Here is a 27,662-nt window from a genome sequence, read left to right as displayed (position 1 = left end):
TTTTTTTTTTAATTAACATTTCTATTTTGAGAATGGCAAGCTGAAGATGTCATTCATCCTAGCAAAGAACAAAAAATCAGAGTTCCAGGAGTCAGAGATGAGATTCGAACACACACAACAAAAATACTAAGAAATAGCTACAGATTACACATATCATGAACAGAAAATTGCTCAGCGAACAGGTCAGTCAAGTCCTGAACTTTTGTCAGCACACAATTTCTGAATAATTCTGTGTCTACAAACAGAAAATGTCTATGGAAAAACTAAAATTCTTAAAGCAAGTCCTCACTCCCATGTAGATCAACACGAACAACAAAAAGCATAGTCTGCAATGTTAGAAGATAGACAGCTTTAATTTCATAATCTCTTTTTAGATACATATATTTAAGGCACAATCCAAAATCTTACGATCATTAACTACAGAATGTTTACTATTGTCAATTTTGCTGCTTCCTTGTGACAGTTGCCCTAGTGAGAATGAAATGTGGAACACATCTTCCTTAAAAACAGAAAATCAAGCCAAGAAAACAGAACTAACTAAAGCCTCTTTAGAACAATCTTAGAAAAAAACTTGAAGGCTGTTCTCTCCACGTATCACTGTTAGTACGAAACCACCCCTGCATACAATATATATATAACTGGCAATAAAATGGCACATAATGTTTATACAAAATAAAACAACCTTAAATCATACAACTGTGATTTTTGCTCCAGAAAACAAACACATTATTTCAGCAAAATAATATAAGCAGAAAAATAACCTGTCATTCATGGATTGTAGAGGGTACTATAAAGAATCCTGAGCAGATGGTACATCAGCTTTTCTTTTTTAGTTGTTTCTGATTTTTTTTCTTTTTTTTTTTTCCATTTATTACCTACATTTTTTATTTGGAGAGAAGAGATATGCAATATTATCTTTAAAAAGGTAATTGCTTTAAGAGAAACAACTCATATTACATCTACTTGGTGGAAAAAAAGATACTTTAAAGCTAAAAAAAGCAGCTTTTTTTTTTTTTTTTTTTTTTTTTTTTTTAAAGAAAAGCTATATGTTCCATTTAGTCATTTCCACCGCACAACTTGAGTAGGATTTTCCGGTAGTCTCCTGAAGTATCACCCTGGAAACAAACCCAGAAAAAAAAAAGTTGACAGCTTGTTCTCTGCTTTCTTCTTTTGGGTGTCGGGGTTGGGAGGGGATGAAAGAGAGGAAGATGAGGTCTAAGCATCTCAAATGCTACGCTAACAACTAAAAGAGAGAAAACCTGGGCTGAGATAAGAGTTAAACTCTTGGAAAAAAAAGATACACAGTAAAATCTGTTCTTTCAATAACTGGAATGGAAAGTGTCCACAGGAGAATATATTCTTTCAACAAACTGAATTTGGTATAGGTATACAGGGTCAACTGCCTATTCTGGAAAAAATCAATAGAAATCTTTTATTGAAAAGCTGTCTTCAGCAACAGGTACAGAAAATACACGAATAAAGACTAAATATAGGAATAAAGACTAAATATAGGAATAAAGAATAAGGAATAAAGATTTTTAAAGTCATTTTCCTTGGACTCAACATAGATAGATTTTCAAGGGGCAGCAAATGAAAGTTCATGCTTTATTATGTTCAAACACTTAAAGCGATGCTCTGGCTTCAAAAGATCCCCACCCCCCCCAAGACAGAGAACATCTCTTTCATTGTTGCGGGCAGTGAAAGCCACTATGGATGTACCTGCAAGCATGCACTGAAAAGAAGACTTCATGAACAGCATCATCATCACAAAAGGCTCTGCTAGCTGAATTTTGCCTGGTGCTCTTAAGACTAACAAACATTCCCTGGGAACTGCTCAATAACTAGCCTTGGTTGATGAGGCTTGCCAATCCTTTTCACAGGACAGTTTCAGCTAGTGTGTTTATCCATGAAAACTTTTTTCGACATCAAAATTATTAGGAACAAAAAGATGCCTCAAATATCAGAATAAATCCTGTACAGACACATAGCACAGTCCGCAAAATATAGAACATTACTGTTTATACATGTGGTGAAGGAACTGCTATGCACTTAGGAACAAAGAGAAAAGAACTAGGAAGTTACTTTTCAAGGATGTTTTTAACTCTGCTTTTACAGAGTAAAGGTAGGATTTACATGTATGCCCCACACTTACTGAAACCATGTTTTGAATAAGTTCAGTCCAGTAAATGGAAATGTGTTCCTATTTCTGAACTGTACAATTATACTGAACTGTACAATTACTTAAAATTGGTTATTGCTAATAATGTCAGATCAGAAGAGAAAAAAATGCAGACATACAGTTTTTCCACCAGTGTCTCACTGTTATTTAGTTACATCTTGGTGGTTTCAGGGCATATAAATACTGTAAAAGAGCATCTTCACTACAGAGTTAGACTTGGAAAAAGCTTCTGCTAGTTGATCCTTTGTGGCTCATGACCAGAAAGACCACATAGTTGCTGGCAAAATAGCCAAATCAAGACTTTTTGGTGCACACGATACCCTTCACTGTCTTTCCATGTTTCCTCCCAAACACCTAGTTGCATCTCCTCCATGTCAACAACAGGAGAAATATACAGGGACTTAACAGATTTGGCACCTTCACTACATGGTGAATGAAAGTGGCACCACTCACTCTCCTCCATCTTTAAGTTTTCCCATTAGTCAGGCATTCTCTTGACTTGCTACAGCTGCAATTACAGCAGTAATAGGGCAGATCATCTGCTAAAGAATCCTAAGTTATTTTCCAACTCTTGCACTTTCAAGGAAAATAAGAGGAAATCTCTCAAAAGTGTATTAGAAGCTTTAAACTTCTGCAGCACACACATGAGGTAAAGCAACATCATCACTTATTTGGAGGACTAAGTTGTTTCTACAAGGTCTACAAGGAGATTGGGACAGAGACCAGACTAACATCCAGGTCTCTGAAATCTCTGTTGACTAACTTTCCCTTCTTTCCTGTTTGTTGGCTTCCTTCCCATCTCTGGCCCATACAAAACCAAGTGCTGTCTGCTCCATGGCACTTGTGGTGTCACCATCCCTGGGGGTGTTCAAGGAGAGGCTGGACGTGGTGCTTAGGGACATGGTTTAGTGGGTGGTATTGGTGGTAGGGGGACAGTTGGACCAGGTCTTTTGAAGGTCTTTTCCAACCTTAATGATTCTATGATTCTACGAAATACAGCAAACCAAACACAGCTACACTTGGTGGATTTAATAGTTATTCAGTGTAAGAATCCATGTTCTACTACCAGAAAGGATGCCACATCAGGAGAAAAAAAAAAATAAAAAAAAAGTCTTACAGTGATATCTGTGTAGAGGGACTTGCCATACATCCGCTTGTATTCTGCACGTATGTCCAGCAGGTCAACCTCACTGCGTGACACCATGATTCGAATCAGAGTTCTGTCTTTTGTTCCTGCTCCCTGAAACAAACAAAACAACAACATAATGCATTAATAATGTGTGGAATTGTGGATAATACAGCACTAGTCAAAACAAAAAATCATCACCTCACAAAAGGCCAACCCTTTATTAGCATAACCCCACTGACTTCAGTAAGCTTGAAGAGAATTTGGCCCATCATGCTTTAATAAATTAAATTTACTGGCAGGATGCTAACAGTCATTTTTCTGCACAAAACAAGTTTAAAAAAATTAAAAAAAAAAAAGGGTTGGGAGGGTCGAAGGGACACAAAGCCAGGAACGTTAGGTGGCTTTAATGACCTATTTATTTATTTCAGCTAGCCCTCCCTACTGAAAGACTAATTTCAGCAAGTCTTAAGCATATTCTTAATCATTTTACCAAGGGAAGAATTTCTTTGTTTGACATATGGTTACATACATCTTTGTTAAGTGGATCAAATAAGGTAGGCTTTTTCAGCCTTTTATAATACTGACTGCATCGTTAGTCTTCTGCTCACTGAAAACATAGTATCTTCCGCTTATTCGTAATGGTTTTGCTTTTTATTATTATCATTATCCTTTCCAAGGGGGCTAAAGGATATATTCCAATGAGCTGTACTAGCATTTTAAAACACATGCTGTAAATTTATGTGACTTGTCACAGGCACCTACCTTCATAGCATTCCGCAACCTCTCTGCAAAAAAAGCTGGTGTGTTCTTGAGGCACTTAACTGCAAAAAGAAACAACCACAGAAATCACATACTCCTACTCAATCAAAACTCATGGTCATTTTTCAAGCTTAAATTTTACATAAACATACACTTGCAGCTTCCACCCCTTCAGTTAGTCACTGCAATGATTTTTAATCCAAACACTAGCTGCAACAACAAGAACCTACAACACTTCATGGTTCAAAGCAAACTTTTCAGTCACTAGCGTCTATCTAGTGTGAAGCAGCCATAGCAAAACTTTTACATCTAATGACCAGACTCCTACTTCTGAAAGGAACATAGAGAATGGACAGAAGGCATAAAGGAGAATGCACTTAAGTGCCCCTAGCTTTTTCTTAAATTAAGTAATTCTAGGCCCTACATCTGCAAGGAGTAATAAACTCAAGTCCTGTCCTAAGTTGGGATGGGATGCCTGAAGACAAGAAGCCATCTACAATAGAAAACTCACCCTTTATTCAAAGTCAGTTACACATTTCTTTAGCCACAAAGTTCACAAGGATTCTTGAAAAATCCTTGATGTGTGTTGACTAATGACCATTTTTTTTTCCATTTAATTAGCACAGTTCATTAGGAATCTTTTAAGATCAAAATCCAAATCAAATTACTGTTATATTAGCCAGTATAATACGAGAATCCTTCATCACACAAGTATTAAAATCTATATATTGATCCTATGTTGGGTACCAGTAAACAATCATGCAAACAATCTGTGGCAAACTACACAGAAAACAAATCACACCCGACTTACGTTATACAGCACAAAAGGGTATCAAAGCGAGATAGAATGAAAGCACTAGACCTAAATACCTATTTCACAGCAACACACATTCTATACAGGCAAAAGAACTTTTCTGAGTAGGAAAATGCATAAGTGAGAGAGAGAGAAAGAAGTTCAACACACAACTGTCAATGATATGTACCATATATTTCAAAACAAATGACAGATGAAATGCATGTTTCTTGATCACTGTTAAAACACAGTTGCACTTTAAGATGTTTGAATATGTTATTGTAAATTACCAGTTGTACAATCCAGAAAGCTTTAAAGAAAGCAAAATTAAATATTTTCAATTAGAAAACCTTTCTTTTTCCTGAAAATAAGGTTCACAGAACAAATGATGCTAGATATATATACACGTGTGTATATATACATACACATATAAATAAAATCAAAATTTATTCAATAAAGTTATTTAGTGAATATTAAAGACAATTCTTCCTCCAAAGGCTATTGACTTCTTTTAAAGTTACAGACCGAGTTCTGAATCAATACCCACATGAAAGACCTGTCACATGCCTGCAGAGATCCTTGAAGTCAAAGAACTTCCAAACTCTGACAGTACAATTTCTTTATTGAGGTCAGGTTCTACAAACATGGGGCACTGTTTCTTTTCTCTAAGCCTGTTTTTCTAACATTAATACTTCCTGAGGTGACAAATTTTGAACCCTGGAATAGGTCTGCAAATTTACCACACCAACAGAACAAGATCCAGTATGGGTCATCATTGGGTCACTGTAAGGCGCAGCTTTGCCAAGTAGGGTAAGAAAAATGCTTATATAGTTCACATCTGCACCAGACAGGAGTGCAAAAAATCACATTCTAAAAATTGATTCCCATTTTGAAAGATTCTGTTATAAAGTTCAATGAAAAAAATCCACAACTTCATTGCAGGTGAGCAAAATGCTCTCTCCTATCTTATTCCCAGTGATGTAAAGTAGAATTTTCCTATTTATTTCAATAGGAGCAGAGTAAGGTGTTCTTTTATTTATTTACTTATTTATTTATGGCTTTTCATCTAGGTACATCCCTTTTGTTGACACTACCATAATTGAAACAAAAGAGAACACTTAAGAAAGCAGCACTAGATACCACAGTAAATTAAAAATAATACACAGAAAAAGAAACGGAGATGTAAAGAAGTAATCTTGTCCGACAGAGAGACAAGACAAAAGCAAATGCATGATTTTGTCTAGAATAGACCACCGCAAATACAACTACTGCACAAAGACAGGCTTGTTCCAGCCCCATGGAAACCAATGCCTGCTTTCCAAGGGACAAAAGTAGACTTGAGGTAGTAGTCTTTGCTCTTCAGAGATGCTGGAGGTACTTCTGAACAAAGTATTAACAAAGCTTTAATCAGAAGAAACGGGGGAAAAATAACCCCTTCAGAATCAAATATAAGTTTTCTTTCTAAGAAAACCAGAGAGAGGTATCTAATTAATGAATGCATTTTTATTTATTTCCAAAGCTGTCCAAAATATGCCATTCTCATTGTCTCAGTGGTTGCTACAGATTTTCATCACTTCTTAAAACAATGCCAAGTACAGTTAATAATTCTCTCTCCCCACTTTAACATTCAAAATTTAACATGCAAAATTTAAATTCAGCAGCTGCCTGAAGCAAAAGCCTCATCTATCTTTTTGAGGTGAATTAAGTGGCCTGCTTTACCAACTACAGCCAAGGTCAGAGAAACCTCAACATAAAAAACAGAAAACTGGAATTATTACAAAGAACAACCACCTTAGCTGGAGTCACAGATGGAACCATCAAAGCCAGTCTTGGTGGAATACCAGAAACAGACCTGCTAAGACAACACATACCTACTGCCAGCATGCCCTTTTCCAGGTCTCCAGACATTTCACTACATATGCTTTTTTCAATGTCCCGGTTACACATCCTCTGGTACTCGCTGAAAACTGTTAAGATAAGATTTCAGGAATCAGCATCACAAAAGAGATGGCACTGGTGCATGCTGAATGGCTTTGTTTTAATCACACTTCTCAACTTGGTATTAAAGTACACTCACAAAGTTTTAAAGTTTCAAAAATTAATACTACATTATTAACCATTTTGTTCCATTTACGTGTCTTAATGCTCCTTCTAGGTTGTCTAGTTATATCCTTTTTGAAGAGCTACACCAAGAAAGTGCCATAAGGGAAATAGGAGTTCTTCTAGGAAAGCTTGGGTGTTCAATAAAATAAAGGAGGAAATATTCAGCCACTCTCATCACTCCCCACATACACGCACCTTTCCCCTCTACATAAGTACCTCAGTTTGAAACAAATTTCAAATGTTATGTGGTTGCTGAAATATTTCCACACCACTACAGACTAAGTTAACGCCTTATCACTAGCAAGAAAGAGGGGAAAGGAAGGGATGCAAATGCCTTGCATATACACAAGCATTTAAAATTGAACCAATTCTAATTTCTCAGTCCTTTTATCAGAGAAATATTTGAATATGACCTCTACCAGCTCTGATACTTAAGAAAGATGATCATAATGTACAGCTCTTGTGCACCCTTTTCTTCAGCAGAATTCACCCTGCTTTCCATTGAGGTATCATTACCCTCATTTTACAGACAAGGAAAAACAGACACACAGCAGTGTTGTACATTTTTATCATTACACACAACAGAATCAAGTTGATATTTATGTAGAGGTCTGGACACCATTACCTGCTCTGAGGTGGGCCCTGCTTCTTGCACACAGAATGGCATTGAATTTGGATTCATCAGTTCCTAGACGGTTCTCTCCAGCTGCATATAGCTCCTAAACATGTAAGAGAATTCGTGTTTCATTAATTAGAAAAGCATTTAAGCTGAAAAGCTGAGTTACAAATCAGTTTGCTTACAGGCTCTCCTCCTTTTATACTCATTTTTTAGTTTAAGTACTGCTGAAAAACAGGAGCACAAAATAAAAAGCAACTAGTTTTAATTTTCCTACAACACACTATGAGTCTTACTTGCAGACTTGCTAGCTTACTGATGCATAAGTGCTTAAATGCAAGAGCTCTGGATTACTAAAGGAAGAAAAATTTGTTTAGAAAGTAGCTGAAAACAATTCTTCCTGGTAGGACTTATGTATAGCTTCTTCTCTATACCCCTAGACATGTGCTGGGACACTCATATCTATGTTGGCATGCTATGTTGAAAGCTTATTGCATTACTATTCAGATGACAGGAGTGTCCTGAAATGATCCAGGGTTTTCTCTCTCTGCTGTGTGGTGAAACAAAACACACTGAAAAAGTAACAAGGGCAAGAGTTACTAGGTCCAAGTGCCTTATTTGCTGCAAAAATCCAGAGTTCCTTATTAACATGCAGCAGCTAATGCAGGTGTTCACCACATTAAATTTTCCTCCATACACACGATTAACACAAATCTCTTTGGAACATTCCCTTAATAAGCAACACAATGGAGTCACCCAACACGTAAAAAGCAAGAGATTAAACAAACAAACAAACAAAATAACAGCCAAAAAGTATGGCCTCTATTCCCTAGAGCTTCCATCTTTGTAATGGAGCTCCATAGCTGTAATGCTCTGGCAGGTCCTTTCATGACCATTCCGTCCACTGAAACATGAGCACTACTGCAACAAAAGTCACACAGTGTCCAAAACTAAGACTAAGCAGAAACAGCACAGTCACATTTCGGAGTATTGACTTAATCAGTTGACTATACTTACAAAAGATGAAGAATTTCTTACTGACCTGCACATCTTTCTGGACAAGAGACATGTCAACAGCTGTACTTTCATCTCTGTTTCCCTGAAAGAATTCAAAGATACAAAAATTGAAAGATACAAAAGTTTTGCTGGAGGGCTCTTTTCTTATTTTTATTCATTTATTTTTATTTAAAAACAAACAGAAAACCAGCCACTACAAACATGCACACAAAAAGCACCTAAGTTCCCAAAAAACCTGCATGGAAGGACATTTACAAATACCTGAGAAAGTGAAATTAAAAGTCTCTGGAAGTGTCCGGATGTGTCACTTTTTATTGCTTCCTCCAGAGTTTTCTTAAATTCTGTAAGAGAGCCATAATCATGAATTATCATACACCCCTGCTCATTTCCCAAATTTATATCGTCAGTGATTAAGAAAGAAAAGGAAGAAAATTTGATGGGACTGTAACAAATCTAACCTGCTTTGTAAACCCTGTTGAGTTCTTGAATATGCTCATTACTGCGAGAAGCTAAGATTTCAATGAGACAATTTTCATCTGTGCCAACGCCCTAAAAACAAAACACAAGGAGAAAACATTCTTCAGATTCTCATCTTACTTCTATAACCTTATGTGAAAGACATGGAAAAAGAACATAAAACAAATGCAATTCAGAATAGCACCTTGATAAAGGAGAATTCAAAGCACGTAGGTTAAATGGTGCATATAATACGTTTCCAAGATACAGATGTGTATTTAAGATATAAATTGAAGGGATAATTAAAATGAGTATGAGGGCAATAGTTCACTTTAAAATGTCATCTTTTACAACATATTTCAGGCATTTTACAAATCAACTATCTACCATTGAAGACTGATCTGATAATTCTAATAGGTAACTTCCACTAATAGATAACAACAGCTACAATTACAATACAGCTAATATTTCATCCTCCTATCTACTCTAAAATTTAAATGAAAGAACATGTAAATATATGCAATGACTCAGCAATGAAAATATTTATTCCGCCTTGATTGAAATGCTGTCTGGAAATACAGATGTTTGACATTTTTACTTTAAAACTCAAATATTAATAAAATAGTTTTATTGCTTTAAAGAAAAACAATATACAATACTTCTTTAATATTTAAAAAAGTGATCAACATGGTCTAAGAAAATATACTTTACAGGTGGAGAAAACAAAAAGAAGAAGGTACACCCTGCTCCAAGTCTTTATTAACCTAGTTTTTAATAGCTATATTTGAGCACTGAGTGTAAAGGCACTGGAAATTCTAAGTTAAGCTGGCTTAGAAAAGAGTTGCTTCAGTGGCTTGCTGACCATGCAATAAATGAACTGCAAAGTCTGTCAGAAATTACTTTCTGACTTTTTTTTCTATTTATTAATGCTTTTGTTACAACACAAACCTATTAAGTGGTCTTCACCTTTATTACAGCTTATTTATTTAAATAACCTGTGAGAATAAGAATTCTCTATTTTACTATTATACAACTCTAAGAAATAGGGCAAAGAGTGGTTTGAACATCTGAATGGAGAGGACATAATGTAAGGTCAAGCTTTTAAATGACTACCAAAAATTGCATCAGCTCAAATATTCCTTTTATTTTACAGATTAGATCTTATAGATATCTCCTACACAAACCTTTATAGCTTCCTTGATTTCATAAGCATCAAACATGACAGGTGTCTTCATCATTGCTAAGATTGTCCTCTCAAAGTTACCTGATAACTCGGACTTGAGATCCTTGATCAAATCCTAATGAGAATTAAAAAGAAGGGAAAAGAATTGACAAATATAAGCACCAGAACTGTGGAGTAGTTTAAGTAGAATTCTGTATGGGTAAGCATCAATAACTTATCTCCAAAGTAAAGCTATTCCACTTAACATTAAAATCAGCAAATACTCATGTGTATATTAAATAACTAACATCAAATTAAATAGATTGTGCAGACCAAAAGGGTGAAAGTAATCACTTAGCAGAGAAACTGTTTTATACATTTCGTCTGAAATGCTGCATGCAAATTAAGAGTGGGCAAACAGGCTATGGACTTGTGAACTATCTTCCCCGTAAGTAACCTCCAACCTTCTTTCCAAACACTACTGACTTCTGATAAAGTCATGTAGGCCTTATTTCTTCCCCTTTTTTTTTTTCTCATGATGTATTTACCTTTCCATAAGCTGTTTTGAAGGACAGGATGATCTGCTGCCGTTGCTTGTTTGAACGACTTCCAAGACAATCTATAATCGCTTGCTCATCAGTTCCTGCATGTGCACAGACACCAGAGAATAAGCATGCACGTCACGTGAGGATTCAGCTTTTTATTTCCATTTCATTCTACCTCTGTCAAGCTCAACTGAAGGACATACACGTCTCTAACTCACCTACTACAACTCTTCTTGTATATAACCACAGAACTTCAAATTCTACTCAAGCCCAATCACAAACACAGTGAGAATACAAAAAAATAAAATAACAAACAACCACCCCAAAACCACAAACTACTAAATATCAAATTCATGAAGTTCTTTATGTCTAAGTTCACTTCCAATAATTCTTCTGAATAACTGAGGACATCCATGTTTGAACTAGCCCACTCAATACATACATTAGCAACGACAAAAGGCAGTATTGAATCAAAGCTACAATTCTATTTTAATTAAATTGTAAATCCACAGACTGCTCACCAAATCCCTTCATGGCCTTCCTCAAGACTTCAGCGTCCCTCAGAGGGTCAAATCCTGGTGCATCAGTGATTGTGCCTCGGTTTCCATACTAAAATCATAAAAGTTAAACTGCATATTAGTATTATCAGTAAAAGACTTTATTTTGCTATTTAGGAAAAAAAACTATTACCATTTTTTTTTGTTAGAAAAGCAAGACAGTAAATTCAACAGAACCTAAGCTATTTGTTTCTATACCTATATGATGATAGAATATAAAGTCCAAAAGGTTTGATGATATTAAATTCCCGTCCAATTAATTAAGGTTTAATGAAACTCCAAATACACCTGCATATACTTAAGAAAAACAAAATTAATGAAATTTGAAGTAATGTCAAATCTTTCTGCTCTGATAACGTAGTACAACAACATTTATTTGAAATCATATGTGCCTATATTGCTTGCATCTCCCTCTTCAATCAAACTTCTTCTCATGACATTTTCAGTTTTACGTGTACTCTCATATACATAAAGAAAACATAGACAAATGCATAGAGTCACATTTTAAAACAAAAGCTCTGAATGTTCTTACTGCTCCAGAAGAAACTGTAGGACCTGAAGGTCCTGGAAAAGAGGGCATTGATGGATTCACGGCTTGGCCTGGTGGGTAACTTGGCATGGGCTGCTGCCCCGGGTAAGTTGCTGGTTGTTGTCCCGGATAGCCCACAGGCTGCTGACCAGGAGGTGGTGTGGGCTGACCCGGCACAGGGGCGCCTGGATATCCTGGGTAAGGTGGCATTCCTGATGGTGGATTTCCTCCAGGTGGAGGATACATCCCGTAAGAGGGTTGCTGTCCTGTTGGAGGTTGTCCAAAGCCACCTGGAGGGACTGGTGGAAAACCCCCAGGTGCTGGAGGATACATGCCTTGTGGTACATTTGTCCCTCCAAAAGTCCCTGCCATACTGGATGCCTGCAATGACAGTCAATAAAGCAAGAGACAAGAGGCATACAAACACTTGAGTTTTACTGACATACTTAGCACAATACATCTCCTCCCTCCTCCACCCCCAAACAGATACGCAGTTGTGCATCTGCAAAGGAACTTTGCAATAATCAGGTTTTAGTGGCAAGCACAAAGGAAAAAACTGCATTCAGTTGACTCTCGTCTCTTTAACTGTAAGCTGCCCTACATCAAGAAGCAAAATCAACAGCTTCATACCTAACCATTGCATCTAGCATTATGTTCCACTCATTCAGGAAAGCACAAATAGCTAGACACCTCTCATTACAAAAAACTTATGCACATTAATTCCAGAAACACAAAACTATGCTTATTTCTTCTCTGTCCATGGCTGCCTTACATTACCACATCGTCATTTGAGTGCAGAGATCCACTGTGAGCATCCCTAGGGTATTTTATGTGGGAGATGCACGCATTAGTAGTTTAGAACTAGCAAGAGTTCCTGAACTACATTAGGAAAGACATCTGCAGAAACTGCCACGTAGATATCCATACAATATCCACATGCAATATCATCTTTTCACGACACACTGACCCTCTTCTACAGAAGATCCAGAAGGATTGACATTTGATGACTGCAGTGTTCTCAGAACCTAGTAGCTGTGGATATCGTTACGTGCACCCTAAATAGTTAGTTGGTCATTTCGACCGCTGACTTCATTTAATCACTGCCTCAGAAACGCATCTATGATGCAAATGTCTTTGTATACTGTGCCTTCTTTATGTAGTATAACAGATTTCTGAAGACTAAATTGTCAGAAGTGTCACTCACTTCTACCCTATGCAAAAAAAAAAAGTCACACTGGAAATGTCTACATTTTTTCAGTCAATATAAAAGGTTTTTACTGCTGATCTGTTAAACATTATTGCTTTTAAGAGATCCTAAAATATACATACATATATATGTAATGTATTTATATTATATACAGCTGATTCTCTATTTTCTTCAGGAATGAATCACTTACCCCAACTGCAGAGCCATGTTCCTTAATCAACTGGCCAAAACTCCAGTAATAAGCAAAAGCAGAACTGTGTTTGCCAATGTGAATATATTAACAACGGACAGTGAGTGTTAATCATATGTTCCCCTATACCTCTGCGCAGCAAAAGCAAAGTTTTATTACATGTATGTCCACAGCTTTGGAAGTTAGGCTCTAAAGCCAACATTAGCTAGTGGTCTGCCTTCCTCAAATACGGAATAGCTTGTGGCAACCATTTTCTTCAACAGAAGATATTGAATGCTCAGCACTTAAAACAGACTACACAAAGGCACAGAACTCAAAATAAACCTGTAATAAACTACTTGTCTGCAGGGCCAGAACCACAACCCTGCAATTAAGGAAGTCACAGTAAGATATATTTAAATGAAAACAAACTCACCATTCCAGCCATGTAGTTTGGATTGAACTGATTGGCATAGCCAGCCACATTTTCTAGACCAATTGGAGGTGGATTGGAAGGTGGATTTGAAGGTGGATAGGCAGCACCACCCCAAGGACTGCCACCTGAAATCAAACACAGTCGTACTGAAATAAAAACCTACACCTTTTAAAACTTATTTCTTACTACATATATTTCTATTGTAACGTATATTTAGCACTTGAAGTTTGGGCGAAGGAAAATCAGCTGAAGAGGTGCATGCTAACAGTACAACTCTGATATAAAGAGAAGCCTCACAGATACTTCTAACCACAATAGTTACCATTTAATCTATACATTCCTCTTTAAAACAATATATTTGAAGGTTAACATTCAGGAGGTAATACTGTAAACAACATATTCTGATTACAAAGTAGCTTCTCAAACCACAAATTGTCTGGGTATTCCAATAGGAAGATATTAATTCTTTGGCTGTTAATTTGAGAGATGCCTACAGAGCACGACACAGCACATTCACAGAAACCTGAGTAACAAAACAACTGGGCTGCACGCAGCAGCACAGCGTTGTCAGCACAGCAGTCACCCCAAGTCAAAACATTTTGCAGAGGAATAGGCTAGTTTGGCTATTTTTAGTCAGTACACCGCTTCCCTTTCTTGCATAAGGTTGCATAACTCTACATTTCACCATTTACGTGTGATGACAACCATATAGCTCACCCACATAACAACTAGTAGTTACATATTTAATCAGTTTTGTATTAGTATAATCAATATAATCAATATCCTTTTCAACAGTTCTGTCCTTTCCATATACAACAAATTGTCTGCCTAAGAACAGTGAATTAGGGATATTGTCATAATTGAAGTTACAAATTTTTGTGGGATACGGTCTTAAATTGCGCAACTGGTTTCTCCTGTTACTCGTTTTTCTCAACAGCTGTGAGACTATGTACTGACATGACCCAATACTGACAGGACACTGTTCCTTAACACTTACTGATTTGGGTCAAAACGATGACCATCTCCCAGTTTTACACGCTTTATGCGAGATGAATTAAAATGGGCCTTAAATGAACACAGGCCAGAGCACTCATGTAAATCAGAACCCCCATCCAAGATAAAAACAACCACCACCACCAAAACAAAACAAGAGGACTTAGCAAGAAAGCACAAAAAGCTGAAGTGGGCCAGGAAAATCCTTCAGAGTCTTCTTCTTCATTTATTCCGCCTTTCTACTCTTGATAGGGCCATCATCATCACTTAACGGTGACTTCACCTGAACAACTTACCTGGGGCTGCTGGGGGATATCCCGGGGCTGCTGGGGGATATCCTGGGGCTGCTGGGGGATAGCCCGAGTAACTCATTGCAAAGATCTGAAAAATATATGACACAGTTATTTTCTGTAATGCTTCACTAATTATAACATATAAAATTAACAGGCAACATGTTAGCAGTAGCCAGTCAGCAAACTTTAGATATAAACTGCACAAGTTAGAGGCTTTTCTGGTGAAATCTCTTCCCATTTCCTTTTGTTGGGCCAATAAATACATTCAGATATCTAACCAGCTGTACAGTCACTCCTCAGACTATTTCTCTTATTAATTTCAGTTAATATTTACCCTCACCTTGTCTATTGTATTAAGGATGCATCACTTGAAAATGCTTACTTTATTGCACTGTTGAAGTATCGACAAGTTTGCAACCTATACAGAAAAGCTTTATTATTCAAGAGTAGAAAAATCAGCTGACAAACAAGCGACACCTTCAAATGAATCATTTTATGAGAAGTGGCAGAAGGCACTTAAACGTGAACGTCTGCAGAAGTGCAAGGTCAGAGTAAGAAGCTGAAAGGATACACTTCATGCTTTATGGCAGTGCTGTAAGCATGAAGGGTTTACTGAAAGGATAAGATCACTAAAACAGATTGGATCTCTCGGACTTGATATTGCCTCTGTCAGCACAGAAATGTACCAAGTCATTACTGTCCAAAAAGAGAAGTGGAGTGTCAAAAAGGAAGGAGACCTACATTAAAAAAAAAAATAAAGTGAGATATCAGAGTACAGAAATTCTTATAATTAACACAGCAATTATCAGGATGAATGCTAAAAGTAACTCAAGGAGCTTGGTTTCAGATCAAGAAAAGCATCCACTGAGCCTTTAACATTTTCAAGGTTATTTTAGTGACAATTCCCAGTCTATTTTTGAACTGCTGTGCAAATACTATCCCTTTCTTTTCTTTTCTATCTTTCCCCTACAGCACGCCTTTTTGTATCTGGCCTGTTTTGCTGTGTTTTGGATTTCATCTGTGGAATATTATTTATTTATTTATTGACTGTTTTTGTGGGATTGTTTTCTTTTCGCATAATCATGTTGACTTTCCGGCTTGCATAGTTCTCTTCCATAGCAGCAGTGGAATAAAAAAACACTTCTCTTTTTAATTCTTTCTATTTTTAAAAAGGAAAATGGGTTTAGGAAATCTTCACTTTATTTAAAAAAATGTTTCGACTTCATGCTGAGCGTACTCATTTAGATTTAAAGAGAGAAGTCTAACAGAAATTACAATAAACAGAACTGCCTACAAGTTACAACTGTCCTACCTCTACTTCAGTGCATAAAGCGTCTAACAGACTCAATAAATACATACACTTATTTCCCAGCAATAAAAAAACTCTTTAACAGTAAAACTAGAAGGGATGTCTATATCTGGAAAAAAAAATAATTTCCATGCATGCAAATCTAAGCACTGCCCCTTCCATTCGTCCCATCTCTTCATTCTCCTTTCCCCATAGGAACAGCAGCGAGAGGTGGGGCTCAGCCAGGGCATGGCCGTTACCCCACCAGCACCTTTGGTCCTTTTCTTCTTAGTGCTGTAACACATTAACAATTCGCCCAGCTTTGCACACAAGACCAAGCACGATGCACAGCTGGCAAACTTGCTTATGTTTTACAGCATCAGGCTGTTTAGCTCAGTGAACTGTCAATCACAAGTGCCCACATTTAAACCCCAAGAAAGGTCCAGGGAAGTCAAAGGCACCCACAAACATCATGGCCTAACTCTGCATGTTTACTTGCAAGAATGGGCTGGAGATTAGGCAACATTACGTTGTTCATAACAGGATTATATCTAAAAAGAGAAGGCTCATGGAATGTTTTATATTCTATCAAATGCTTACAAAATGTTCTGTATAACATGGTAAATATTTTTCTCATATTCTCTTCAGCCTTGGTTTCCAATGAGATCTCCTACTGCACTGGGGAGCCCGGCAGGCGAGCAGCAAGGAGAGGAGAAGGGCTGCCTGCCGTGGTGGAGGGTGACTGCTCCTCTTTATTACAGCTATTACTCCTGGCAAGGGATGCGACAGAGGTGGATGCTCTGGATGCTGATTCCTGTCTTTGACAGCCACAGCCTGGGACACAGACACAACCACACCATGACGTGCTCCTCTACTCGCCCTCCTCATCACTCAGCCAAGAGCTGCCAGGGCTCTACAAGACGGATGCAAGAGACCCAGCTGGTGTCCTCTTCCAGCCCTGCAGGGAGCCGGGAGCTAGAAGCTCCCCACAGCCACAGAGAGCTCCACACACCCTTTTTCCCAGGTATCCATTTCTTATTTTCTCACCCAGCTGCTGTTACACATCAGTCTTTTTCATCCATCTGCTCTCCCAGAGGCCCACTCAGTGTCATTCATGGCTCAGCTCTAGCCAGCAGCGGGTCCATTTTGGAGGATCTGGAGCTGGCTCTGATCTGACATGGGGCAGTTGCTGGGCTCTGCTCACAGAGGCCACCCCCGCAGCCCCCTGCTACCAAACCCTCACCACATAAACCCAATACAATGAGACAGCCCAGGCTGCAGGAATGCTGGAGATCTGGAAGGACGAGAATGTGCAGAGAAGCATTTGCCCATCTCTGTACCTTACAAGCGCTAAAAATCTGTGAATGACCTATGCAGAGAACTGATTTGTAACTGGAAGATCAGACTTGGAAAATTCAGGATTTAATCTGGGACATTTCCTTCAAAGACTTAAGTATACCTTAAATAAATTGCTTCTGGCTTGTATTACCTGACATAAACGCACACGGAGCTAGGTATGTCTTCCTGATTGTGTCATATGCACATGAGAAGGTCTGTCCTAAGAGAGGCCTCAGGATCGGGTTCCAAAGGAAACCAGACAGCTGAGGTTAGCTCGGACCAAACAGACACTAAGAGGAATACCATGATAGACACTACAGTGGGCCAATCTACTCGCTAACACCAGTAGAGTTTCCAATTCTACACTGGCTCCAGTAGAAGCTGGCAAACTACACAGCCAAAAACCACTCGGGGAGGCAACCAAGCTCCACACTGGCAGACAAGCTGATGACTTCCTATAAGGCAGATTGACGTTCCTCACCAGTTTCATCACAAAATTGAAATGTGAATCACAATGAATTAATCCTTAATTGGTCACTGCCACATTTCTAAGTAGCTGCTGCTGCTACAAGAAGAATGAAATACATCCTTATCCATTTCACGCTGCTTTCACTGCATTCTTCTCTACTTGCAAGGACTTGTATGTTAGGGAACTATTTTGTCAAAAGGCAAAAAACAAAAACAAAAACCTCCCAGCTCTATGCATTCAGCTACACGATTACTAGTCAAAGACAACCATTAATCTTTGAGGCCAGGAAGAGTAGCCATCTCTTCACCTTTTTTCCCCCCAGATCCATGAACCTTCCATCGCTCTAGGAAAGAAAACACCTTGAACAGCTTCAAGCAGTCAAGCAGCACGTCCCCAACTCCAAGTCTTTCTGCAAGGTTTTCGCTTAGGCTCTTCCAGCATCTCCTTGTTACTCCCTACAGTTACTGCGTGGCACACACCCTTGTACAGAAGACAGAGCCAAGGTCACCACCCAGGTCATCACCCAGGTCATTGTGCTTCCTGACAGCCAGGATGAAGCACATACAGGTATGGCTAAGCCTCTTCCCCTATGTATATTGAGATACGGAAGTTAAAATTAAGTTTATTTGTTAAATGGCTGCCATAGTAACAGCCTCCAGACTGCATTTTTCATTAATTATTCCCCAGGAACACCGCAATGCTTTACCTTCACCACCTAATTTACAGACACCACGACCAGGGATGGCCTCAGGAGCATGGAGCCCTGTTCTGGTAGGACACAGCAAGAGACAAAGGAACAGGGAAAACACGCCACACACGGTCCTTGCCCACAGAAGATGGGAGCTACAAGAAGTTTAAATTCCAATCCCACGCTGGGAACAAATACAGTTCAAACTGGTTGGCAGGACTGCAAGGAAGCTTCATCAGTCAAAGCTGCTGGGTTTCCTGCTCTTTTTCTGTGGTAAAATCTCACCTAAGCTGAATAATGATTAAGAATTGGCACATCAAAGACATGTTTAATAGCAAAGGGCACAGAGAAGGCATTATTTTCAAATTTCTCAGTAGCAGACGATCTTAAAAACTCAAAAACCAACAGAAAATGAAACTGTAGTTTACCTTGTTTTCCTTGATAATAATCTTCAAATGCATGCTGTAACTACCTGCTAATTTTTCCTAGAAAAAATATCCAGGCTTCAAAGCATTCTTAAGAATAAGAAATAATGCTTCATTACAGAAAGCAAAACAGAATTATGATCTGTTGACAATGTTCTTCCAATTACCCTTTTTTGCAATGTTTAGTTTATAGTGTAAGCACAACTATGGTGCTAAAATAAAAAAAAATAAAAAGGACAATTACTACTAAAGTCGACCAAAAAAGCCAACCTATAGCTAAGTCAAATCCCTAACGCTTATTAGTCACAAAGTGTATATTTTTGATGTTCAAATTATTAGAGTGCTTGTTTATTTATCTTTAGCTTTATAGATAATCGTGTTGCTTTTATTATTATAGATAATCTGCTTGCTTTTTTTTTGCCTTTTTTTTTTTTTTTTTACTTCAAGTGTAAATTTAGTAATGATAGGACACTAAAAAAAATGACAAGATGCTTTTTCAATACAGCTTTACATATAAATTTAAGACAAAGGCTTTTTTTTTTTGGTGGTGGAGGGTGAGGAGGAATGGGATAGGAGTTGTCTTAGAAGGGTTTTTGCTTGCTTTTAATCCCATGTAGGCGATTCCATTCAGATTAGAAAAAAAAAATAAAAGAGCCTTTTAGCAGTAAAGCTGAAGTTGAGAAATCCAACCTCATTAGCACCCAGAAAAAAATGTTACTATACGTGAAAAAGGTCTCTTTGCTTCTTTTGAATGCTATATTTGTCCAAGTCTTTTCACAGGAAATTTTTTCCATGTGGGTTTGATTCCAGGCAAACTAGATCCACAAACACACCAACTGCTCACATTCAAGAACTTCCATGATCACCACCTCTTCCGTACGTCATCACATCTCTGCTGGCCATTTCTCTAACGTAGCAAATATTTACCCCTCTAAGTTAACTTCCCTGACCACTCCCACAACCTTGTTTCCTTTTCACCTTCTAAGCCCACCTTCTCAAATTTTATTCTGCTACATCCAAAGCATCTTCCTAAAATTGTCAGTGAAGAGGGACACTTGCCTGCTGACAATAAAGCAGTGACACAGAACAGGGAAAAGAGGATTCAGAAGCCCACCCTGTAATACAAATACTGTGTGGGAGGATACAGGAACAGCAAGTTCTGTGTTTACTCAGCCATAAAAGAAGCAGTGCACAAGAGGGAAAAAAAAAGGCACAAAAACAACCCACAAACAGAAAAAGGGAGCACCTTGAAGAAAACATAGGACAAATACTGTTACAATCATCTCCTCACTCCCAATGTTCACCCTTAAAGTAACACCTACAAACTCTAAATAAAGATCTTAGGTTGTACTGCTGCAGTGGATACCGCTATCTCACCTCATGGTGCAAGACAACTGCTCAGGCTCTGGCGTGTTTTCCTGCTTGTTTTGCAAAGGAAGGGGGGAAGAGAGCTCTTTCTAAGACATGAAATCTGTAATACATTTTCCAAAAGAATTTTTAAAACAAGTTCCTGTAAGCCACAGCACAGCAGAAAAGGCCTACAAATGGATTTCTGTAACTTATTTAGTGGCTGTTGTTCAGTCTCCAACAACGCCAAGTTCCAATAATTTGAGGGCAAAAACTGAAAATATCATGGCCTATATTTGTTCCAAATAACTTGCTTAATTACAACTGTTTCCCAGGGAACACTGAGTAAAGGTGAACCCTTGGCCTTTTCCTTTTCCAGGATAATTACCAGGATGTAGTACAAAAGGCTGCCTAAAGCTATAAATTACAGAACTCCTCTATGCAAACCTGCTCAGAACCTGCTCAGAAACTGATCCTTGACTATGAAATCAACAGAACAGAATTGGACACCTTACAGTATGCTGTGGATTTTCATTACAGGTCACGTAGGGCATCCACCGCTATGCTTTTGTAAAACAAGGACAAGTCACAGTCAGCATCACATTAGCTACCCGCCATTGCCCTATTGCAGTCTAAGCAAGATTTATCTTGGACTTGCTTACCCACTGCAGCACCGAAGTTGTTCTCTCCTACACCAGCTCTAATGTTCTTCATCCATCCTGTCAGATAAAGAGCCCTGCAACATGGCTTTCTCTGAAGTCTTCTGCACCTGACTCCCAGACTAGCTTTCCTCTCATTCCCAACCTGTTTGAAGAAACCATGGTAACAGCATTGGTTCCCCTTCCAAAAAGGGTTTAATGTAGTTGAGCTCATGTCAGCCAAAACTCTAGAAACCTCTTACACAGAACGTACCACTCACGCTTTGTCTTTATGAACCTTTTCCGGTTTTCACCCAAAATGCATATTTAAAGAGTACTAACACATCATCCATTCCCTACAAAAATACATTACTTTAAAAAATAAACCAACACCCACAACTCTAAATTGACGGCAAAATGTAAAACGAACTCCAAAAAGGTGTCTTCTTAAAACTATCAATTTGAACTGTTTGCTAGTATTACAAGTCAGGAGCACTGCTGATTTTGATTATATAAATATTTCAATAGCTTTACTATTAATATTACTGTAAAAACACTTTATTGGATGAAAAACTACCTTTTTTGATTTGCTGCAGCAAACGAGTGGAAAAAAAAACATCAGAAAAGGCAGCGCTGACAAGCCTTGGTCAAAAAAAGGTAGAGCAGAAGATAGATGCTATGTCCAACAAAGCACATCTGAATGGGAAGAGAGACCCATAAGCCACAGCCAAGCTGCACAAATGTTAATTAAGAACATTCATGTGACCAATAATTTTTGGTTATCAGTTATGTGTAAGAAGCACAAATCACAGCGTTACAGCCTTACACTGCCAGAAAATTCTGAGATGACTGTCACCAATTCTAGACAAAGTGCAAATATTTGCACTGCAATTCTCAAACCTCTTGCAACAAGACATTAAAATCTAAAACCACTGCTCACTACTGAAATTACATATAAGATTAGCCTGTTTAAAATATTTTGTACTGTTCAACACTATTTGAAGAGTCATCTAACCAGCATTAGAAATGCTTTTCCATGAAACAGGGAAATGCATGAGAACATATGACCAAAGTAAGATTCTTCAAGACAGTGGAACAGTTGCTTTGATGTTACCTGCGCCAGTACAGATTTTCTATTTCATAGAATCATAGAATAATTTAGGTAAGAAGGGACCTCTGAGGTCACACAGTCATAGAATCACAGAACGGTTGAGGTCCCTCAAGTACAATTCCTCAACAACTCGAGAGCCATATCCTTCACAAAGGGTCAAAATTTCAATGGGCAAGTAGTTCAACTTCATATTCTAGCTGCTGGCACAACCAGGCCTGCCCAAGATGCCAACGTAACACCTACGCCGTTCACCTGCACTGAAGAGAGAAGGCAGGAGGTTGAACAGAATGAAACCTACTTCTGTGCTTGGCTTTTGGAGCCTTCGTCTTTGGGGTCCAAAGAACAGACAACGGGGGGAGAGAGAACAGGTAGCATACCTTGCATCGTCATGAAGGTCACACTTAGGTAGTTAAACACTTATTCCCTTTGCGTGTTGTTTGACACTTTTCTAGGAAAATCCTAAGCTTCCCTGGGTTTTCTTACTGGTCTCTATATACATACTCAAGACAAAACCCAAAGAACTTGAGTTAATTCCAGACCAACTTCATTTTGGCCTTCTACTCTGCCTCAAACCAAGCGTTTCCTTTTGTAGCACCCTCTTCCAGCGTTCTCTTTGGAATATTTACATTGCAGTCAGTCAAAACGTGTGACAACACAGATATCGCAACACCATCCTTGAAACACAACAAAACAGAAATTCCAAAATAGAATTACAAGATGTTTGAAGAAATAACAGAATGAGGTTCTATTTCAAAGTCATAACCTGCTATATAAGATAATTTGTTGCAAGAACAGTCATGCTATAAATAGTCTGAGTTATGTTCTCAACTGACTAATGCCTCAAGGATTTATACTCATCTATTTTAAGTTTTACCATGCAAAACAAACTTTTGCATCTTCAGTGAAAGCCGGAATAGGTAAATACTAATTATTCCATTTCACAAAGTACACTCTGCACGAAAGCCATCAGAACTAAAGCAATAGTGTAGTATTTAGTACACTAAAGCAGTTGCCAGATAGTGAACTGTACAACTCTTGCCACTGATGTGTAATTAGCTGCTGTGTGCAAGACGGAAGTGCACAGCCAGGAGCGGCCCTGCTACAAAAGCCTAGGGCTCCTGCGCTCTTCAGAGACAACAGAAACAAAAGGAAGAATCAAGTTTTCCATTATGTTCTCTGCCAAAACTTACTGCATTTACATTGTCTAGGCTGCAAAAGAAGTCAAATAACGACACGGAGCTTTTAAAGGGACAACTCCTCAAAGAAAAGCATGCTTACGAGACCTGCAAGGGACCTTTGTTAAAAGCTGCACACGTGAGACCTGCACTGCGTACCAAACACCTGTGCTCTGCACCAGGCTGGTGGCCTTGGGACTCCCCCACCCGAAAAACTGGAAAATGTGAGTTTGCAAACATATCAACTTTTTCCTAAAGGTGACTGCTTCTATGCTTTCTAGACGTTGAAGGACATACACACAGAGGTGTCCAGAAACATTTGGTAAGTTATCACTCATCTCAGTGAGCAAACGGGCACACTTCGTTTATTTCTGACCAGAAAGAACTACTGATTTTCAGCTGATCGATTTCTCTGTACAGTAACTGACATATTCAAGAAAGAACCAACTTGGTGTAAAAGACCAGAAAGCTGGGTATTTCACAACAGCCATAAAAAAAGTAAATGCCTTATGGTAAAGGACTGACACACATTTCACACGCGTACAGCACAGTTTCCTACACCAAGGACGAGTGCCCCGGCATGGGCGCAGCACCCAGCCCACAAAGGACAAGCAGAGCCTCCTCCTGGGCTGGCCGGGGCTCCAGTGGCCACCCTGGGCTCTGCACAAAGCCAAGCTGGGTCTGGAAGCAGCACACGGATGTCACCGACAGCATGACCATTTCACCTTTTCAAAGGCTCTTTATATGTAGCCTTCTCTACAACAAAATATGCTTTTAACCTTCCCTATAACCAAATAAGTCAGTGTCTTCTTTCTGAAACAGCCAATGCATCAAGAAAAAGAGGAAGCAATGTCTGGGCAGGCCTTCTTTCCATTTCTTTGTATATCTGTTCTTAGAAAGCACAGTTGCTGCCCATCAGATAGCACCATGATCCTGCTCTGCGCCATGAACAGCTGGGCTGTGGGGTTCTGTGGGTTTTTGGTTTTGAGAACAAACACACAAAGCCTATTCAGTCTAAGTTCCTTTGATCTGATGATTAGCACTGGCCCAGACTCAGCATCTGGGACAGCTGAGCAGTATGGATACAGTTCTGCACATCACACACAAAAACCAGCTGCTAAGCACAGTCAAGACTGACTGCCTGGTCATCACACCCAGTTAATAGAAATATTTTTTCGAAAGATCCCCGCAAGTCTCCACTCTGACCCACAACTGACTCTACGTCTGCCCCAACCTCACATCAAGATCTACCTTCACATCAAGGTTTTGTAGTGAGCTTTGATAAAATCTGGAACAAATGTGAAGCAACAACAGAAGTAGTACACTGTAAATATTTACTGCTGCTGTTTGGTTTGCTTATCTATCATCTGCAGCAGGTACTGCATTATGTTCTTACCAGCTCTGGGAACTGCCTGAAGGAAGTTCAGCTTTTACACCATGTGCAAAGCTGAGGATGAGGACAAAACATTCACCCATGCTGCCCAAGTACGCAAATTAAAATCACAATAGCAATATTTAAAGTTTACAGTTTAAAACTAAGTAAAAATGAAACAAACAAATGAAAACCCCCCAAAACAAAAAAGCACAACAAAACAACACCCACAGATCCATTCAAAGATGAAGCCATGTAAAACATTTACCTATCTTCTGAAAAAACTGATAGTTAAACCTGGGTGTTTTACTTCAAGACTGTGGCTTAGAAAAATGACGAGCTCTTAAACACTGCTACCTTTTGGGGGAAGTTTCTCCAGCTCTCTGGAGGTTGTTACTCATAGTTACTCCAGGTTATTCAAGCCTGGCACCAAATGCAGTTGTAGACTACGGTGTCCCAGGCTGAGTTTCTGGCAGATCACTCTTCCTGGGGCTGAACAAGATGGCAAAGACAGGTTAAGAAGCTGCTCCAAAGACAGCCCTCAGCTGCCCCCAAGCACAGCACAGGATTGTGCCTCCTCCCCTTCTAAATTTGGGTATTTTAATGTGCAAATACAATTGCTTTCAAGTAACTGCCAACAGCAATAGGAAAGGAACCACCTCTCTTTCTTCAGCACACTGCAACAATTCCAGTTTCAAATTGGTGGAAGTGTCGCTCACCCGAGCATACACATGCAGCCTTCTGTTTTTGTTGTGGTTGTTGCTTTTTAAAATATGCTTTTGCTGTTTCTGTGATTACAGAGCCTTGTTTAAAAACAAATGAAATTTTCAGGAAAAAGCACTGCTATTTCTGTAGCCACCATTAAAGCACCTGCTCTTTTTGAATACGTCTCTGCTTTAACTATAGCTTCCTTTTTTAACTCCTACAACATTACCACATTTCATCGCATCTTAGCTCTGATTAATGCAATATTATTGAACAGACCCTCTGCATGCTCCATCTTCTGAAACCTGTTAGAGCTCTAGGAAACAACATCTTGTAGGCTTCAAATCAGCAAACTCCTTGGCTTGCCATTTTGTAATAGAGCAGATGATGTATTTTGAATTATTTAATATTATTCTTCAAAATGTTTTTTCTTTTATATACTACCTTGCCTATATAACTCTATATAATATCCCCATCCCATAATTTTTAATTTTTATTTACATTGCACAGAATTTTCACTCTGATAATTCAGAACTAGGGACTATAAAGAACAAGCTCAAGAAGTCATGTAGCACTTGCATTAGTGTGATGACTAGGCTGGGAATCCTAAGTTCAGATTCACAGAGATATTTTGTCTCCTGATGTCATACCAAGGTCAGACAAGACAAACGCACATAAATATCATTGTTGACATAGATACGAAATCATTAGGCCCTTCAAACCATGCTGAATCTGCGTAGGTCCTCTATTACATATGTTTTTTGTTTGTTTAAGTGCCTGGAGGCAGGGAAAAGTAACAGAAGTAGCCACAAAAACACTTTCAGGAAGGTGAAAACCCACAGAACTGCCACAGGGACGTGGGCAAGGCTGGAATAAACACCCGATGCAAATTATCTGATGCATCAGTCACAAAAGAGTGGTCCATGTGACTTTTAGAGCAGTTCCAAAGACAGGAAATTACAGAAATAGCTAAGCTGTGGCAAAGTTCGTGAACTCAAATTTCAACTAGCGCTGTGTTTGGCACCATTTCTGGCATTATCACTACATGCTCCAGCAGACCACTGACTCATTCTACAGCAAATATCATGCGCTGGTAAGGTGGGAATGAGGTTGAGGAGAGAACCCCCCACCTCCCACAGCAACCATCCTTTTAGACAGATGATAAAAAAAAAAAATCACAGAAACCAGCTCCTTCATGAAAACATTCAGCAGTGACTGCTTCCCCTACTGTCAACCTGCTTGCTTTCCACTCCTTCACATCAGCCTTTCTATGTCAGTGTGTCTGTCCTCATTCTTTCCTCAGCTGCTTCCAGCTCTCCTGCCACTCCCTCCTGCAGCAGATGTGCTCCTTAGCTGTTCCTCCTCATCCGGAAAAGACTTCCAGGAACTCCCAGGAACCTGACTGAAGGGGGAAAATACCCCAGCATAAAATGGTATACTCCCTGCTGCCCAGCCTGCCTTTCTGCAGAAACGGTTTGACAATGCGCAAGACCTCTTCTTTTCTGAATATTGAGACGTTTCTGCTGTTTTTTGTCTTACAAACGATTAAGATCTAGCAGGAGCTGAACAGTTTCGGTATTAAGACATTTTCAGACCACGCAGTGTAAATAAAAGTAAGGCATGTTGCAAGCAGCTTGCAGAAAGAGACGTTTGGTTAAAAAAGGTCAGCGCGGCTCTCACGAAAGTGCCATCTTAGGTTTCTTCTCTAACCGCACGCACCAAAACCAGAAGCTCGAAACAAAACAAGCCCAGGCGCTACGCGGGGACCAGCGCCCCCCGGGAACCCGGCAGCGCTCCCCCAGCCCCGGGCGGGCTCGGGCCGAGCCGCGGGCACCCCCGGTGTCCCCCCGGCCCCCGCCACCCGTCTCCCTCCGTCTCCTACCGCGGGTCCCCAGGAGCGGCTCCGGTCGCGCTTCGAGGCGGTGGCGCAGGGCAGCAGCTGGGGGCGGCGCCGCCGGGCTCCTCCTGCCCGCCCGCCCCGCCTCGGGCCGGGCCGGGGGCGGGCAATGGCCGCTTGGGGCCGAGCGCTACACAACGGCCCGCCAGGGAGGCCGCATGCTTGCGGGAGCCCTCAGGGCCGGGCCACGGGATCTTGTTTAAAACTCCCGGGTTTCAGCCTCCTGTGGAAAAAAGAATTCCAAATAAATAGAAGTAAAATAAAAG

The 27,662-nt window shown here is 39.3% G+C and overlaps 1 protein-coding gene across 2 annotated transcripts; it reads right to left on the bottom strand.

Moving 5' to 3' along the window:
- Positions 1–337: 337 nt before the first annotated feature.
- On the bottom strand, positions 338–27,500 carry ANXA11 (annexin A11). 2 transcript variants are annotated; one of them, XM_040564599.1, is made up of 17 exons: positions 27,382–27,498; positions 21,161–21,302; positions 20,211–20,266; positions 14,947–15,031; positions 13,658–13,782; positions 11,849–12,226; positions 11,281–11,368; positions 10,763–10,857; positions 10,237–10,350; positions 9,055–9,145; positions 8,858–8,937; positions 8,622–8,678; positions 7,589–7,682; positions 6,732–6,827; positions 4,071–4,129; positions 3,297–3,419; positions 338–1,115 (listed from the first exon to the last, which is right to left on the bottom strand). In XM_040564599.1, the coding sequence occupies exons 2-17, from the start codon at positions 21,210–21,212 to the stop codon at positions 1,056–1,058; spliced, it is 1,653 nt and encodes a 550-aa protein (XP_040420533.1). In that variant the 5' UTR covers positions 21,213–21,302; positions 27,382–27,498; the 3' UTR covers positions 338–1,055. The 2 variants fall into 2 exon arrangements, with proteins under 2 accessions (XP_040420533.1, XP_040420532.1); XM_040564598.1 differs by lacking the exons at positions 20,211–20,266; positions 21,161–21,302 and having other exon boundaries at positions 27,382–27,500.
- Positions 27,501–27,662: the final 162 nt, after the last annotated feature.

Source organism: Cygnus olor, chromosome 7 (assembly GCF_009769625.2).
Source record: "Cygnus olor isolate bCygOlo1 chromosome 7, bCygOlo1.pri.v2, whole genome shotgun sequence".
Classification (NCBI taxonomy): Eukaryota; Metazoa; Chordata; class Aves; order Anseriformes; family Anatidae; genus Cygnus; species Cygnus olor.
The sequence above is the reverse complement of the archived record's forward strand: the minus strand, read 5'-3'. Positions and strand labels throughout refer to the sequence as shown.